This window comes from Colossoma macropomum, unplaced genomic scaffold, assembly GCF_904425465.1.
Source record: "Colossoma macropomum unplaced genomic scaffold, Colossoma_macropomum, whole genome shotgun sequence".
Classification (NCBI taxonomy): domain Eukaryota; kingdom Metazoa; phylum Chordata; class Actinopteri; order Characiformes; family Serrasalmidae; genus Colossoma; species Colossoma macropomum.
In genome coordinates, this window is record NW_023494793.1 from 21,581,382 (window position 1) to 21,598,765 (window position 17,384).

Here is a 17,384-nt window from a genome sequence, read left to right on the forward strand (position 1 = left end):
GTTACAGATTCTGATGCTATGATATGATCATATAGCCCTACTGTAGATGACAGACAAAATAATTTATGTTTCCTGGGCACAATGACTTATTGTCCTTGGCTTATAAGAACTTTTAACTGAAAAACCATGATGATAAAGTAAAAGAAAAAACTGGGAAATTGGCAATCATGTTTTTGGAGGAGGAAGAGGAGGAGCGATGGAGGCCAATTAGTGGACTGTTGGAAAGCCTTTCCCACGTAATCTGATTTATCATGTAATGGTCTATCAAATTTGATGTTCTGCATATGCCACAGGAAGTGGTTTCATGTAACATCTCACAATATGTGGCCTTTCTGCAGCTGACAGGTTCTAAATGAATCAGGAACATTATGAGCCTTTTCATCCACTAATCATATTATGATGCAAGGCCAGTGTGAGTTTTAAACTGATTACAATATTTGGTGTCACTGAGATGGTATTTGCAACATGCTATATTTGGCTTTTAAATGCCTGAAATGATTCATTATGCATATTCCAATGCGTAACATGAGACTCACTGTAATGCAAGACTATAAGATGTTGTCAGAAATATAACAGAAAGGCTGTTTCTTATTTTTGAAAAACTGCTTTTATTTCATTTCTGGCTTTTTTCTACCATATATCAGTATAAATTCTACAGGGTCTACAGACTCAACAAGTGTGCTCATTAGAAAAGATGAATTGCTGTGGTATTTCTTTTCCTAGTTTCACTCTTGCTGATCATAAACACTGGAGCGTATTGTCCTGATGGCCAAGAATGTTGAGTCTGGCTGTTAGCTCTGGCCATTTTGAGGCCGTTTCCTATTCCTATTCAGCGGTGACTCACTGTCAGATATCCTTCCTAGTCAGAGACTCCGTATAAAGGAATAGCAAATTTCCCCTTACCCCCAAATGTAATTTGGTGTCTGAAGTGTGCTGTTTGCTTTGCACTGGGACTTTAGCTTTACAAGGCTAACATAGCTGGCAAGTAATAGAAGTTTATACTCCACCAGTTAACATTGAAATCTGTATGCCTGAAACATCACACACGTGCCTTAAACTGCATTCAGTTGTTAAGTAATCTCAAATAGACTTGCTTATGTGGTTTCTGACCCTTTATGGAGGTCAGCAACATGCAGCTCTTTTACTCCACAGCAGAACTAGATTTGTAGGTAAAAATAAATAATCCTTCTTTGCAGTAAAATAAAGCTTTGCTGATCATTCTAACACAGTTTTAATAATAAATGGTCTTAAACACTGGAGTTAATGCATAACTGCTAATTCATCCTTTAACCCTGAAGATTGGTGTGCAGACTGCTGGTCACATAGCGACAGACAACAGTCTTGCCTAGCTAGTAGCTACCTAAAAGAACTTCGATAATTTGAGGTGGAACAGGAAAATTAGAACAAGAAGCTGGCAAATGAGAAGCTGAACTCATAAAAAATCAAATGTTGAAAGACGTTTTATAAGAAACTATTCCACTTCTGCCAGAGATGGGAGAAAAGCGGCTATAGCTGAGCTAAAGCTTAAAGCAGAGCAAAGTAAGTCTGCGCTTTCGTTTATATTATATTTTGTAGCCTTTACTAGGACATCAGTGCATACTGAGACATATTTACAGCCAAGACAGTAAAATAGCGATAAAATGTTGTGACTCCCAAGGTGGTTTCATTTTTATTGAAAGGACAAAATGGTTCTTCTTAACATTTGGGTTGCTGACCCCTGCTTTATGGCATATTGTTATTTTTAAAAATAGGTAAAGGTAGCTGAAAACAGCAGCAGCCACCATGAAACCTGAATTTTCTCTATACCTCTGTCATAATTATTCTTTTTAATCTGTCAGTGTGGATTGGTTCTGAAAATTCCTCTACTTTATTGAGGGGGTTTCTATAGTGTTATAACAATAACAGCAAATAATTTGCATCTGTAATACACAGAATGATTATAAAGAATGGGAAGTCTAAAGGTACTTTTTTGCCAATTGCTTATGAATTTGAGATAATAGGCATATCATCGCTGTTGGAACAACCTTTGCATTTTTATTTTTTTTATTTTTTTAAGTATTTTAAAATGTCAATGTCAAAATATCCTTTATGTTAAAATTTCATGATGAATAGAGCAATAGAAATGCTCCAAAATTACTTGGGGAAAAATCATGTTGCATTAACTTTCATTCAAAGTTAAGAAAGTTTCTTCCTTCTCCTGTAAAGTTATCATTTTGGAGATATGAGGTTTTGTCATGACAGTGAAGATATGATCTTCAACCATTGCTGTGTCTGAGGATTAGAGTATGTTTGTGTTTTATTCCAATCTATACTATATACACAGATGTTATTGGGGTCTCTTGTCCTTGGGTGATTTCTGTTATTTAAGAGATTGTTATCAAGAGGTAAACAAACTTACACACATTTTCTTAAAATCACATACAGAAATCTTATCAATTTTTTTAAACACTTGACTTTCGTTCACTCCTGGGGATTGCTGTCGACAATTTATTTTTGATACTCATGATCTCTTATGGATTCAAATCTAACGAACATCAATAAATTATTGTTTACCAACACGGCTGCGCTTTTTTGTTGCCTCCTTTGTGCATGTTCCTTAATGAAGATAACTGTGCGTACCCAGAGTTAGTAAGCTTCTTGAAGCTGGCATTCAATGATAAATAAAACATGAAAAACATTAAACGTTTTATGCTTATTCAATCAATATACAAAGTCAACATATGCAGACTTTGTTACCTCAATATAAAATGAGATTGCAATGAATGTCAATATACACTAATGTGTAACACCCTTCTTCCACTCAAACTGCCTTTAAACTGGAAAAAAGAAAGGAACATTAATTTAACAGAAAATTACACAAAAGTCTCCAACAATAAGTTTAGTTTCAAATATTTAACTCATCCATCCTTCCAGTCTTAAAACCGGAGTTACAGCTGTGTCCTTCCAACAAAAGTGTAACTGACCTTATGTTCCCCTTCAAACAGGCTCTAATATTCACACAACCATCTACCCGAACACACTTTAGCTGCTCTGCAAATTTCTTTCTCATGTGCCTGTAAAATGCCTAAAGGAGATATTTCTAATGATAATAGATGTAGATGTAACTAGATTTCAAAAACTAGATATAGAGATATAGAGATATAGATATATCTCTATAAAGAGATATAGAGAAAATGGTACTACTAACAACTGTGCAAGACCTGGTAGAGCCCCAAAACTGTCACCATCTGATAAAAAGTACTTAAAACTTTCATCTGAGGAGAAAATCAAGCTCCACTCTCACTTCAGATATGAAAAAATCCACAGGTATTTCTGTCCATCTTTCTGATGAGAGAAGACAACTCAACACTATGACTCTGTTACTAAAAGCCGTTACTGAGGAAAGGAAACAGACAAAAAAGAAGAACATTTTTACTGGAACACTAAAACTGGGCATCTGACACGTGGAGAAAGGTTTTATGGGCTGGTAAGTCTAAATTTGTAATTGGGTTTACGTGGGTTTGGTTTCTGTGTAATTTTTCTGATGCGTGATTCATTTTTTTCTGATGCTGCAAAATGTCTTGTACTTAATAGCCGTTTTGACTAGAAATAAAATAAATAAAAGGGTGGTCCCTGACTTTGTCACATAAAAAGTCATAAAAACCTTTGTTCATTTTTTTCAGCTTATATGTCTGGCAGGTGGCTGAGACTTGGCTATGTAATGATTCTGATATCACCCTATTCTGCCAAACAAATCTATGCTGTCCATTATTTATAGCTATATGTGTCTGAATGAAAGTGGATTATGGGCCATCACTAAGTTAGATAAGTTACATTTGTTACCTGGGACAGAATGACAGCGACTGATTTGCTTCAATATGCGGCTGTCTTTATAATTTGGGACAGCATTATTTGACAAATAACCCCATATGTAAGCTAACATGCAGCATACTGCAGGAAAGTTTTAAGGTCAGAGCAGCACCCGGCTTTAAAGTGCATTATACACTGATTAGCCATAACCTTAAAACCATCTTATTTCTAAATCATTGTTCATTATAACAGCTCAATGTACCATATAGGTGCCCCTTGTAGTTCTACAATTACAGACTGTAGTCCATCTGTTTCTCTGCATACTTTGTTAGCCCCCTTTTCTTCAGTGGTCAGGACCCCCACAGGACCACCACAGAGCAGGTATTATTTGGATGGTGGATCATTCTCAGCACTGCAGTGACACTGATGTGGTGGTGTGTTAATGTGTGGTGGTATGAGTGGATGAGACATACCAGTGCTGCTGGAGTTTTTAAACACCTCAGTGTTACTGCTAGACTGAGAATAGCCCACTAACCCAAAATATCCAGCCAACAGCATCCTGTGACCACTGATGAAGGACTAGAAAATGACTTGCATAAACTGTGCAGCAACAGATGAGCAAGGTAGATCAAGAAGGTAGGCATGTCTAATAGAGTGGACAGTGAGTGGACACAATGTTTAAAAACTGCAGCAGCACTGCTGTTCCTGATCCATTCGTACCAGCCCAACACACACTAACACACCACCACCATGTCATTGCCACTGCAGTGCTGAGAATAACCCACCATCCAAATAATACCTGCTCAGTGGTGGTCTTGTGAGAGTCCTGACCATTACAGAACAGGGTGAAAGGCAGCTAACAGCATATGCAGAGAAACAGAAAAATTACATTCTGTAATTGTACCTACCTACTACCTGTGGTCAGTGGAGTTGATGAAATGGACAATGAGTGTAGATACGAAGAGTTTAAATGTTATGGCTGATCAGTGTAAACATATTTGCGCATATTATAATCTCAAAGAACATCACAGGATGAAAGGTTGGAATGGGAACGATTATTTTGCACTCAGCCCAACAGCCAACAAATGTGTCTCCACATGTTGGGAACTATAAAGGCGTAATTGTGCCCCAGTCTAGGTAGCTCTTATGTTTATAAATAGAACAGCCTTCGGCGGAACAGAAAAACCAGAATGATAAACTGAGACATCGCTTACCTTTCATGATGGAGCTTGGCTCGCTGTCAGAAGTGGCATTACCCAAAGCAATATCTAAGTTCTGAAAGGGCTGAAAGGGCTGCATAATTGTGGTTCTTGGAGATTTCTGATTTTGTTCCGTATATTCCTACATATTCCTCAGACGTTTATATAACACACCATCTAAACAAGGTGGAACAAATAATGTAGTAAACCTGTATTTGGCTTTCAGACAATTAGCCTTTTAGCTGCGGCAGTTTCAGAACTATACATGCACGCCCCTGTACGGGCAGGTTTATGAAGCCCTTGTCCCCTCGTTACCTTTCTTACATAATTGAGGGTTGACATAACAGGAACACACAAAGCCACACACTCAGCAGTTGCTTTGACGAACATACTTCAGTAATTGAACACTTCACTGGGAGGGCATTCAGGGCCTATGCATGCTGCACCATGTCGCACTACTGCGGTATTTTCTTTGGATTTATTTATATCAACTCAATAGCTGTTTTTTTTTTTTAAGCAGAAGAATGGTTATGCATTGAATGGTCCGACTGTAAAGAACTTGTTGTCAAGGTTCTTTACACTGGCACATGCTGGTTCCTTTAGATAATCTTGTGTCCTTGGTAGTGGCGCTATTTGTGTCACTCAATTCAAGTTTATCTTGGAGATCTTTGACATGTCTGTCAAAGCCGCTACCTTTTCTGACTGCGCATACACTTAAATCTCCAGAGTTGTCCGAATTCTCCCAGCACTCTTTTGTGTTCAACTTAAATGTTTTGTTGCTAAGTGAAAATAAGTTAACAGTTCCTCTATGCTGAACAATGTATAACATTTTTTCTGTAAATTAGTGCACAGTTTCTATTTACTTGCCAAGTTTAACATATTGTTTTTCCCCCTAAAAATGTTAAATTTAGTAAATAAACTGTAATTGTGCATTAAAAAATGTGTGTTTTTGCAGAGAATGTGAAAATCAACAATATTTTGAAGGAGAAGTAAGCGCTCCTTTGCTTATTTAGAAAGGTGGAGCTACTTTACTGATTACTAATGAAATAATGACTAACAAAAACAAGTAAGTATAAAAATGTCAAGGCAGAAAAAAATTCAAGTAATGAGTTCACTACACTGTAAAAAAAACCTCAAAAAAGTTACCAGCCTGCCTTAAAATTTTGAGCAGACTGAACATGAAATATTAAGACAAAAGAGTTTGTTTTTGCTAACTTACTATTACAAATTCAATAAATGCAAAACTAACTTTGGAACTTTGAAACAGCACATTTTAAAAGTGTATACAACTGTAGAGGAATTCTATACATCCAGCATCAGTATACAAAAGTAAGTTTGTTGCTCATTTTGGGATATTTTTATAATCCTTTGCTAAAGTCTGAAAGTGAGCGGTATAAAAACAGCAAAGCAATCCATGCTTTTTAATGAAATTAAAAGCTAAAAAGGACTTAATGCAGTCCAGCTGACTAAAACAGAACTAATAGAATTGTTTCCTCACACATTTATACCATTATAATGAGCACCATTATATGAGAAAACTTATAAAAACTGCAGAAAAAATACAACTTACAGTTCCAACTTACATATGCTATATCCCAGTGTCCCCCCTCTGATCCCAGCTTACACATCCTATAGCCCAATGTCCCACCTCTGATCCCAATTCACATATCCTACAGCCCAATGTCCCACCTCTGACCCCAACTTACATATCTTATATCCCAATGTCCCACCTCTGACCCCAACTCACACATCCTATATCCCAATGTCCCACCTCTGATCTCAATTCACATATCCTACAGCCCAATGTCCCACCTCTGATCCCAATTCACACATCCTATATCCCAATGTCCCACCTCTGATCCCAACTCACACATCCTATATCCCAATGTCCTACCTCTGACCCCAACTCACACATCCTATATCCCAATGTCCCACCTCTGATCTCAATTCACATATCCTACAGCCCAATGTCCCACCTCTGATCCCAATTCACACATCCTATATCCCAATGTCCCACGTCTGATCCCAATTCACACATCCTATATCCCAATGTCCCACCTCTGATCCCAACTCACACATCCTATATCCCAATGTCCCACGTCTGATCCCAATTCACATATCCTACAGCCCAATGTCCCACCTCTGACCCCAACTTACATATCTTATATCCCAATGTCCCACCTCTGATCCCAACTTACACATCCTGTATCCCAATGTCCCACGTCTGATCCCCATTTACATATCCTATATCCCAATGTTCCACTTCTGATCACAACTTACACGTCCTATATCCCAATAACACAAATGTCGAGCTTTCCCTTCAGTAGAAGTGTGAAAAGTTTTGGAGCCCCCAGTGTAATGTAACAAACTACAGACGTTCCTACCCACCCTGGTCATTTAAGCCCATCTGTAGTGGAGCACTCTGGTCAGTTAATTTAAGTTTTCCCCCTATTTAAACTAATCCACTTTCCTCGTGGTCATCCCGCCCCTCCATCCCTGACTCAACGCACTTGTTCCAATGACGAGTCACGAACGCAGAGGCGGGGCGAGATTTTTCAGTGCGAGTGTCCTGCGCACCCAAAACGACCCCCACAATCACGACGAGCAGAAGAAAGCGGAAGGCTGTTTGCTGCCTCACAGAATAACTTTAGTGTCTTCTCACTATGAGCCCCCCTACCCAGCTCGGACCCCCCTGCAGGACGTGCTCTTCCTCCGCGCGTAAAAGTTGGAGTGGTTTGGGGAGCCCGACAGCGCGGCGTGAACGCGCCTAATGGTGCTTCGTTCTCCAGCGCCACGAAGCCAAGCGAAACAAGGGCCGTCCTGAAATCACATCCACCCCAAAATGAACAGTAACAGCACCACGGTGCTGCGGCGCATGGAGCCCACCATCCCGGTGGTCATGTTTATCTTCGGCGTGCTAAGCAACGTCATCGCCATCGTGGTGCTGTGCAAGTCTCGGCGCGAGCAAAAAGAGAGCGCCTTCTACACGTTAGTGTGCGGCCTGGCCGTCACTGACCTGTTGGGCACCGTGCTGGCGAGTCCCGTGACCATCGTGACGTACGTGAAGGGCGCGTGGCCGGCCGGGGACGAGCTGTGCCAGTACTTCGGCTTCGTGCTGCTCTTCTTCTCGCTGGCAGGTCTCAGCATCATCTGCGCCATGTCCGTGGAGCGGTACGTGGCCATCAACCATGCGTACTTCTACAACCAGTGCGTGGACAGGCGGCTCGCGGCGCTCACGCTGCTCGCCATCTACGCGTCCAACGCGCTCTTCTGCGCGCTGCCCAGCGTGGGCTTCGGCGAGGTGAAGATGCAGTACCCGCAGACGTGGTGCTTCATCGACTGGAGGACGAACGTGAGCAGCCACGCGGCCTTCTCCTTCATGTACGCGGGCGTCAGCTCCGTGCTGGTGCTCTGCACCGTCGTGTGCAACGTGCTGGTGTGCGGCGCGCTCGTGGCCATGCACCGCAGGCTCGTGCGCAGGACCTCGCTGGGTACGGACCAAGGCAGGGCTGCCGAGCTGGGGGGCAGGAGGAGGCTGGCCGGGGCAGAAATCCAGATGGTCATTCTGCTCATCGCCACTTCCGCTGTGGTGCTCATCTGCTCAATCCCGCTGGTCGTAAGTGTCGAGGCTCGTCACAGTTTTGTAAAAGAGACCCTACACTCTTAAAAAAGGTGGTTCTTCAAGCGTTCTTTAGTAAAGGAAAAGGTTCTGTTTAGAACTAAGTTCCATGTAGAACCATTGCATGCTTAAAACGGTTCTTTGCAGGTGAAAAGGTTCTTCAGATTGTTTGAGAATGTGTTGAAAATGGTTCTATATATCACCAAAAAGAGTCAAGCATTTAACAACAGCAGAACACTTTTTGGTGCTGTAGAGAACCATTGTCAAAAAAGTTCTATATAGATCCATATTCAACACATTCTAAATCAATCTGAAGAACCAATTCACCATGCAAAGAACCATTTAAAAATGCAAAGGGTTCTTTGAGTGTTCATGCTTCTAAATAGAACCACAGTGTTTACTTAAGAACTCTTGAAGAACCATCTTTTTTAAGAGTATATAATAATACGAGTAATAAAAGAATGTGCAATACACTAGAAACGCCTACCTTGTACTTAAAGGAGGGGGGGGGTGCATAATTCAATTGATGAGATGTAAACAGAGGCATTCAGAGTAGATGTGAAATGGTTCACTGTAAAGAAACTTACCAACTGGCATTTCTTTACAGTGGTGATGATAGGAAACAGGGTTGTGATGTCTACAACACAAACCTGGGAGCCTTAACCTCAAAACTATCATAAAACAATGTCTTAGGTGTCAGGCCCCCTATAGCAAAGTCAGAATAAAATAAAACGTGGTTTTTGCTTATTTCACATGTTAAATCTATGTTATTACAAATATGAGATCACATGTGAAATTGTGTTACCATGTGGAAAAAAACATGATTACTTGTAAATTCATTTTTGCACACTTCTCATGTGAAATATATGTGAATTTTCTGTGAGGGCTGTGTATTTGTAACTAATAGCTTTCTGTGAGCCATTAAATAGCCATCTCTTTATTACTATCACCACTGTTGTGATCAATTCTCTAGAACAGGGCATTTCACATGAAACTAGTGTAATCAGTGGAATTCCTCTTTAAACTCAATGGACACTTTATGAGTTTCAACTGCCTTACAGATTTACAACTGCCTTACAGATAGATGTGCAGTTACAGACTGTAGCCCATCATGCACAACTTGTCAGCCAGCCACAATTTGTAGCCAATAATGTGATAATTTGTCAGCTGAATTTATGATATATTAATGATATATCACTTTCTGACCACAGGATTGCAGTTCAGTAATCAGATATTACTAGGGTGGTGGACACAGCAGTAACACTGACACGATAGTGGCATGGTAGTGCATGTTGCACAAGTGTATCAGGTTTTTACATGTCACTGCTAGGGTGGGAGTAGTTTACCACTCAAAACTAACCAGCCAGAGTGGTTCTGTTGTTAGAAACTGAACTGACCACTGGTGAAGAGCAGGAGGATGGCTAACAATAAGCCCAAGAATGAGAGTTGGTGAAACAACAGAGCAGAACACAATAAATTCCCAAAAAATGGAATTAGGATCTAACAGTGAATTCCTACAACTGAGGAAAAATCAGTAGCACATTCCTCACAAATATACTCAAGTATAAGTGAAAGCAGTGTTATTTGAAAAGTTGGAAAATCTGTCAAATGCTTATAGAATTGGACCTTTTCAGTATATTCAGTATCTGTTAGCAAATGAACAGACATTTGTTCTTATTTGGCTTATTTTGACCTTAATATGTTACTTCAGAGATCAGAGGGAATCACAGAATTGGATGAGCAACAGAAACACAATCTTGACAATCTGGAAGTGCGTCACAGGGTTCCCATCCTTTCCTGCATTGGAGTTTTTTATGTGGTGCTGATATGACTCTCAAAGGCTCTTATCATAAAATAAAAGTTATTTCAGATGTAAGATGTGTAGATGAGGCACGTAACCTAACATGAGCTGTTCCAGTTGCAGGCTTCTTAATGAGTCTAACTGGACTTCGTTAGCAAGGCTTGAGTAGTGCTGCAGAAAATGAGAATAAAAAGCTAAGATCTATGGCCTTAGTGCCAAGGAAATAAGCATGTTGGCACACTCTGGAGAAATCTTAGAGTTGATTATGTAAAACGTGAATGAACAGATGCTGCAAAAGTCCTACTAAACTGGGGAAAACTTTTCAGCATTTTTTAAAGCTCTTTAAAATCCAAGCCTTTTCACCACCTCAGAAAATTAACCAAATTATTGATGAAATGTTCAGAGTTTTTTTCAAATGACCATGTTGTTATTGGATTTATATCAATGCTACGCCTAAAATTCTCCAATATCTCCCCCCACTGTAGGTACAAGTGTTTGTCAACCAAATGTATAAGGTTCCAGTGGAGAAAAGGTTGGAGAAAAACCCAGATCTTCTGGCCGTCAGGTTTGCTTCAACCAACCCCATTCTAGATCCTTGGATCTACATCCTACTGAGGAAAGCAGTGCTCCAGAAACTAATAGAAAACATCAAGTGCCTGTTCTGCAAGATTGGTGCTCGGGGACAGCAGAGACCGGGCAACTTCCACTGTGTGGAGGGCCAGCAAGTGTCCTCCATCATATCCAGAGAGTCTCCGTCACTTGTGTCTCGTGATCTTAGGGAGGTAACGAGCACCTCCCAGACTCTTCTCTATCTCCCTGAAGCCAACGAGATATACCTAGGCACATGTCATTCAAGCCAGTGTGGCTCCTGCCCATCTGTAGGCCACTCCTCTAAAGACCTCAGTTCAGAATCCTCCAACAGGAACAGTCTGAACAGTGAAGCAGCAACATGCCTGAGCGTTAGTGCCATGAACAATGCTAACCAGGATTCTTCCTCTAAGGAGCAGCCACTTCAAGTGACTTTAACCAATGTGACCTTCCAGGAGAAAAGCATTTAGTGCCACAGTCGATGTTTCAGCCAAAATCAAATCAGTTTTCCTCTTACCATGAACACATAGTTGATCAGCCAAGACACTTTTGCTTGTTTAGTTTTGCACTGGAGGTAGGAGGCTGAAGTAGCTAACAAGTGATGTTTGTACCTGACCAATAAGCACTATGCAAAATGCATTCCTAAATCATCTCACACTTGAGTCAAACTCGTTGTTATTAATGCACTCTTAAAAAAAGATGGTTCATCAAGGGTTCTTTAGTAAAGAAAATGGTTTTATATACAACATTTGCATGATTAAAGGATTATTTGCTTCATGAAATAGTTTTTCATATTGATGACAAATGTGCTGTAGGTGGTTCTTTATAGAACCTTTTTGAAAAGGGTTTTATAGAGCACCAAAAAAGGGTCCTGCAAGTGTTACGATGTCAAGCTTGTAACAATAGAAGAACCCTATATAGAACACTTTTCAAAATGCTTTATGTGTAACTATCTACAGCACATTGTAACAATAGCAGAACACTTTTTGGTGCTATATATATATATATATATATATATATACCCTTTAAAAAAAATCTATTTAGAACCATTTACAGCACATTCTTTGTCAATCTGAGGAACGTTTCAAGATGAAAAGAACCCTTTAGTCATACAAATGGTGCTTTTGAGTGTTCATGGTGCTATATAGATTTGTTTTCTTTACTAAAGAATCCTTGAAGAACCATCTTTTTTAAGAGTGTAAGCTTAAACAGACTTGTTTATGTGGTTTCTGGCATGTATAACATAAATTGTAGAAGTTATCCTTGTCCACTTCAACGTGCTGGTGCTCTGCAGCATTCTGCCTTTGTTTTTGCTACTCAGTTCCTAAGTCTAGGCTCCTATCCAACCACTCTGTAAAACTGCTTTGTGACAGTTATGACTGTAAAAAGCTATACAATCTATACAAATTGAAGTGAACTGAAGTTCAGCCTAAATAATTTACTTCATGTGGTAACAAGCAGTTTAACTGGTTTTATTCAAGTCAGATAAGTGCTTTAAATAAAACAAAAGTAAAATAACACTTCAGATGAACAAAATTTTTGATCAGTCCTTTAATCCATTTCGAAAAGACTTTAAATCAACTTTCTTTCGGCTTTTTAAAATGGATGGTTATCTATAAAAATGAAAAAAATTCTTCCGACCATTTTAACAGCTAATAGTATGTCATACAGTGTCAGAAATCACATAAGGAAGTCTGTTTGAGCTTAGGCCTCTTTAATAAATCAACACAATTAGAGGGATGTGTGATGATTTACACTGTGCTAAAGTAGAGGTTACAAGCTTCCATTGCTTGCACTATGAAAACAAAAAAAAACATTTTGACTTAAAAATGTAACCAGGCTACCTTAAAATGTTCAATTCGTTGACCTTTTAAGAGTATGTTAAAAGAACAATAATTTATTTCTTACATGATGTTAACTTACTATGTGAACTTCAATAGAATCTAAATTTTAAGTAAAAAGAAATCAATTAGTTTAAAAATCAAATCATGTTAACTAGTCTCAGAGCTCCAGTGCAAAACTAAAGAAGCAGAACTTTAGACATTTTAGATCAGCCTTGGCTGGTCAACTGCATTTGCAATGAGGGGAAAATTTAAAATTTTCGCTTTGAAATTCTTAACCCTTAAATGCATGCACTGGAAAAAAAATAAATAAATAAAACTTTTACATTTAAAAAAGTAAGTAACCTGGTTAACTCAAAATTTTGAGGTCATTGAATTTCAAATAATAGGTAAACAAACGTGAAACACAAATTATTCTTTTGTTAACTTAATATTTAAAGTTCAGTGACCTCCAAATTTCAAGTTCATCAGGTTACTTATTTTTTAAGTTAAGGTTACATAATCAGTGTGGATGTTCTGCCTGCTCTTACATGCCTCAGACCATTAGCGACCCCACACTCACATCCAACACAGGCTGATCCACAAAGTGCCATAATATTGTAGTATAGAACTGTCAAGCATTTTGTTTACAGTAACAAAATAATACAATAATTTTGTTAAATGTTGATGTTTTTGTTTGTTACTTGTTTGTAAAAAGAAAGGGGTTAATGAGGTCATGATAGTGAAGGTATGCATTTAAGGGTTAAGCCCACTTTTGTTCTTCAGAAAATGTTTTTGTACCATTGTGCCACTAACGGTAGCTGTGAAATGTCTTTTTATTCACCTCTGTGTTATGTGAAGTTCTGATCCAAACCACTTGCAGTATCATTAGCCTACAAGGTCCTCATTTAAAGTTCTGCTGTACGATTCAGTGTTGCGCCTAAGCCTGCTTGTGGACACGGATGAACTTGTTTATGACAGCATTATAACTTTGTAGAACTTATTTTGCAGAAGAGCAATTTGCTAGCCTCATAAGTAGCCTATCAGTAGCATTTCTCAAAGGATATTTAAGAGCGGTCAGGTCAGGTTCATCGAAGTCTACACTAAAAAACTCCCCAAACAAGCCACATACGATATACAGTGAAGATGTTTATTTTTCCAGCAGGGTTCAAACTGGTCACATCACGATCAACAGCAAACCATGCAGGAAATAACCTAGCAGAAAATGTTTTCCTTTAAAAGTTGGAGTGGCAGCTTTTGAGAACGTCCCACTTCCCAATGAACTGTTATCTTTTCGGGTGAATAAATAAATGTGATCTGCAATCTGACCTGAATTTGATGTATTTAAGCCTCAACAAGCATTTCGATGGCTGGACAAACAGGCAGCATACCTTCTGAAATCGTAACGTGAGAAACACAAACCTGAACGCTTCATGAAAGACCAGAGGAGCGTATTATGTGCAAATGTGTAAATACATATTGTGGACATTTTTAAATCATCTGAATTATACAAACTTATAGGTATACTTCTTGTGAACATTAATAGCACAGTTTTGTCTATCATAGACCAGTCATATTGTATGTTAAAGAAGAACAGAAGTTTATTGTCCAAAGCTAGAAATTTTTCTTTGTAAAACTGTAAAAACATGCACACACACACAGAGATAAACACAAAAGGCAAGTAAAACAGTAGTTTCCCATTTCATTCAGTCTTGTTCTAACATTGCCAACTTTGCTGAACTCTGCCTTCAAAACCATACAACAAATAAAGTTTGGCCTACACAAGGGGAAGTGGACAACTGACCTTTTTTGTAGGCTTTTTTGGCCGTCCTACTGTTTTGTATAGCATAGCAGTCAAATTCTGAGCAGCCATGGGATGTGGATTTGATGTGTAAACTAGCGTAATTAAGCAGCTTAAGTAATTCCCTGATATGGCTAGGCTTTGCTCGACCGTTGTCATGGTATTTTAGATGGTCACTAGGGTGTGCCTAGGCAGTTGCTATGTTATTCAACATGGTGATTGGTATAGTATTCCAGGTAGTTCCTAGGGTGTCGCTTGGTGGTTTCTAAGGTATCTGTGGTGGTTGCTAGGGTATTGCTAGGCGGTTACCATGGTATTTCATGGTTCATGGTAAGTGGTTGCTAGTTTACTTGTATGATAAAAGAGATATATTCAAACTTTTGCATGGTCATTTTATTATTCCTATTGGAAAAATCTGACTTTGAATGGTTGCTATGCAGACCAAACATTGTGATATCTTGAAATACCAGTCAGTATCTCGAAAACTGTGGGACAAATTAGTGGACAAATATTCAGCAGAAAAAAAAGAACACAAACGAAGGGATAACAATGGTGGTCACCAAAAATCACTATTACTCAGCAAACTTTTAAAATATCTGCACCGAATATCAGAATTAGAAAATATATATGATTATATATACATTGAAATATATATAGTCTAAGATGAGTAGCTCAACTCTGTTGAATGTTTTTTAACTATGAAGCATGTATGGAGGTAACACATCTGAAAACTTAGATCTGAACAATATTAAAGTTAAACAAATTTAACACTACATGTAGTCTTAAAGGGGGACACTATATGTAGTTCTGTTTCATAAAAAAAATCTTCTTTTATATAAAGCCCCAGTGACGCACTAAGGTCTACAAAGAGTGTCAGTTTTTATTATAGTGCACCCATCAACATTAATATGTGTCATTATTTATTTATTTATATTAAATTGCCCAGAGATTTTGGCCCAAGCTGCGATAACAAGGGAGAATGACACACACACCGTTGCTGTGATTGAATTTGAGAATGAACAGTCGGTGCTACTGATCCTTTCCAGTTGGAGAGCCAGTCAGGCTGACTGACACATGCAGAGACACATGATGATATCCAGAGCTTCAGGCGAGGAATCTGTCAACCTCTATGACCTACTAATTCTAAAGCAAACATTCTTAAGATTCAGGATGCGGACATAAAGTTTGGACTTCTGGAACCGTGTTGGCTAAGGCTGGTTCCCATGCTTAAGATACTTTGATCGTTATTTACAAGTGTTATACCAAAGTAAATATGCAGCATTGTACCAAAGCAAACATGAATCCCATTCCTTCCGAGTCCCAAACCTTCTCACCAACTCTCATATAAGTAGATCAAGCTTACTACTAATGTTAGAGATCAGCGGTAAGTGTACACAGTTTAAGTTACCTTACACTTTGTTTAGTGTTTTGTGCCATTCTAAAACATCTACTATATATCATTTACTGAAAAAGCTCATTTTGCAACACAGATGCTGGAATAATGTTCTCCAAATGGCATACAGGTAATGTCAAGAAAACAACTTCTACTTTCACAGCATTTTATGAATAGGAAAGATGCAAGACAAAATCTGCATTGCAAAACAATGAAAGCTGAGGTAATATGAGTTCCATAAATTTAAAGCTTTTTGACTATAAAGATTCCATCCCTTGCTTCTTTATAATGTTAATTTAGAATCTGTTTAGCTGTTGGTGGTACTCTGGATGACAGCTCTGCACCGAGAACTGGAACAATTGCAGTTCAAATCCCATTGGGACTCCACGCGATGTTTACTTAATACTCAATGCTTATTCGTCCAGTGTCTCTGCTCTCTGCCTGACCAGTGTTATTTGGGCCCTTGAGCAAAGCACTTAAACCCCAGTTACTCCTTGGGTGCTACATTGTGGTGCACCACCTCCATACCATTGTGTCACTGGGTAAAGTGAATGTTCAATGGCACTAATAAGAATTAAGACCCAAAGTGTATGATACAAATCAACATCAAATGTCTCATATCCTTGTTGTCGGAAGAAAACCTCAAATCTCCAAAATGGTAACTTTACAGGAAAAGGAAAAAAACCTACTTTATTTTTAATGTAAGTCAATGGAACCAGACTTTTTTCCAAGTCATTGTGGGCCGTTTCTTTTGGTCCATTCTTTATGAAATTTACAAACAATGTAAAGGGCAACAGGCATTTTCAAATTGTCAAAAACCTGAAAAGCAACTTGCTTTCTCAGTATTATTGTGTCTATATGTCTCATGGACAATATCTTATTTTAAATCTACAGTGAAATGTATTATGTAAATAGACTTAATTTACAATCATGAAACAAAAGAAAAGGAATTTTAAAAAGGAATTAATGGAGTTAAAATGTACAGGATTTTCCATTTACCCCAATCATAGTTGATTGCTCAAGACATATGTGGTGTCTGAAGTTTGTGCTGGAGCTACAAGGAAGGAACTGAAGTTAGTCACCCAGAATCTTGCATGCAAAATATTGGGCAACCCTCGCCAAATTTCATATTTAGTTGATTTATGAAGTGAAAAGAAGTAAACACAACCTCTGCAGCAAACTATTTTTAAAATTAAATTATACAATTATATGTTCTTCTGCAAATGTTAATGCACTCTTAGTTTAAATTCATTCATTTAAAACACTGATAAAGTTATTGAGTGATGTGCAAATGTTTAGACACCCTTCAACTTGTAATGTCTTCATTAACTTATTAGGCCTAGTTAGGAAGCTCAGCAGTTGTCATTAGAAATT

The 17,384-nt window shown here is 38.5% G+C and overlaps 1 protein-coding gene across 1 annotated transcript; it reads left to right on the forward strand.

Moving 5' to 3' along the window:
- Nucleotides 1–7,584: 7,584 nt before the first annotated feature.
- Nucleotides 7,585–12,255, forward strand: ptger4a (prostaglandin E receptor 4 (subtype EP4) a). Its single transcript, XM_036578028.1, has 2 exons — nt 7,585–8,604; nt 10,894–12,255. Exons 1-2 carry the CDS (start codon nt 7,831–7,833, stop codon nt 11,464–11,466), a joined length of 1,347 nt encoding a protein of 448 aa, XP_036433921.1. The 5' UTR covers nt 7,585–7,830; the 3' UTR covers nt 11,467–12,255.
- Nucleotides 12,256–17,384: the final 5,129 nt, after the last annotated feature.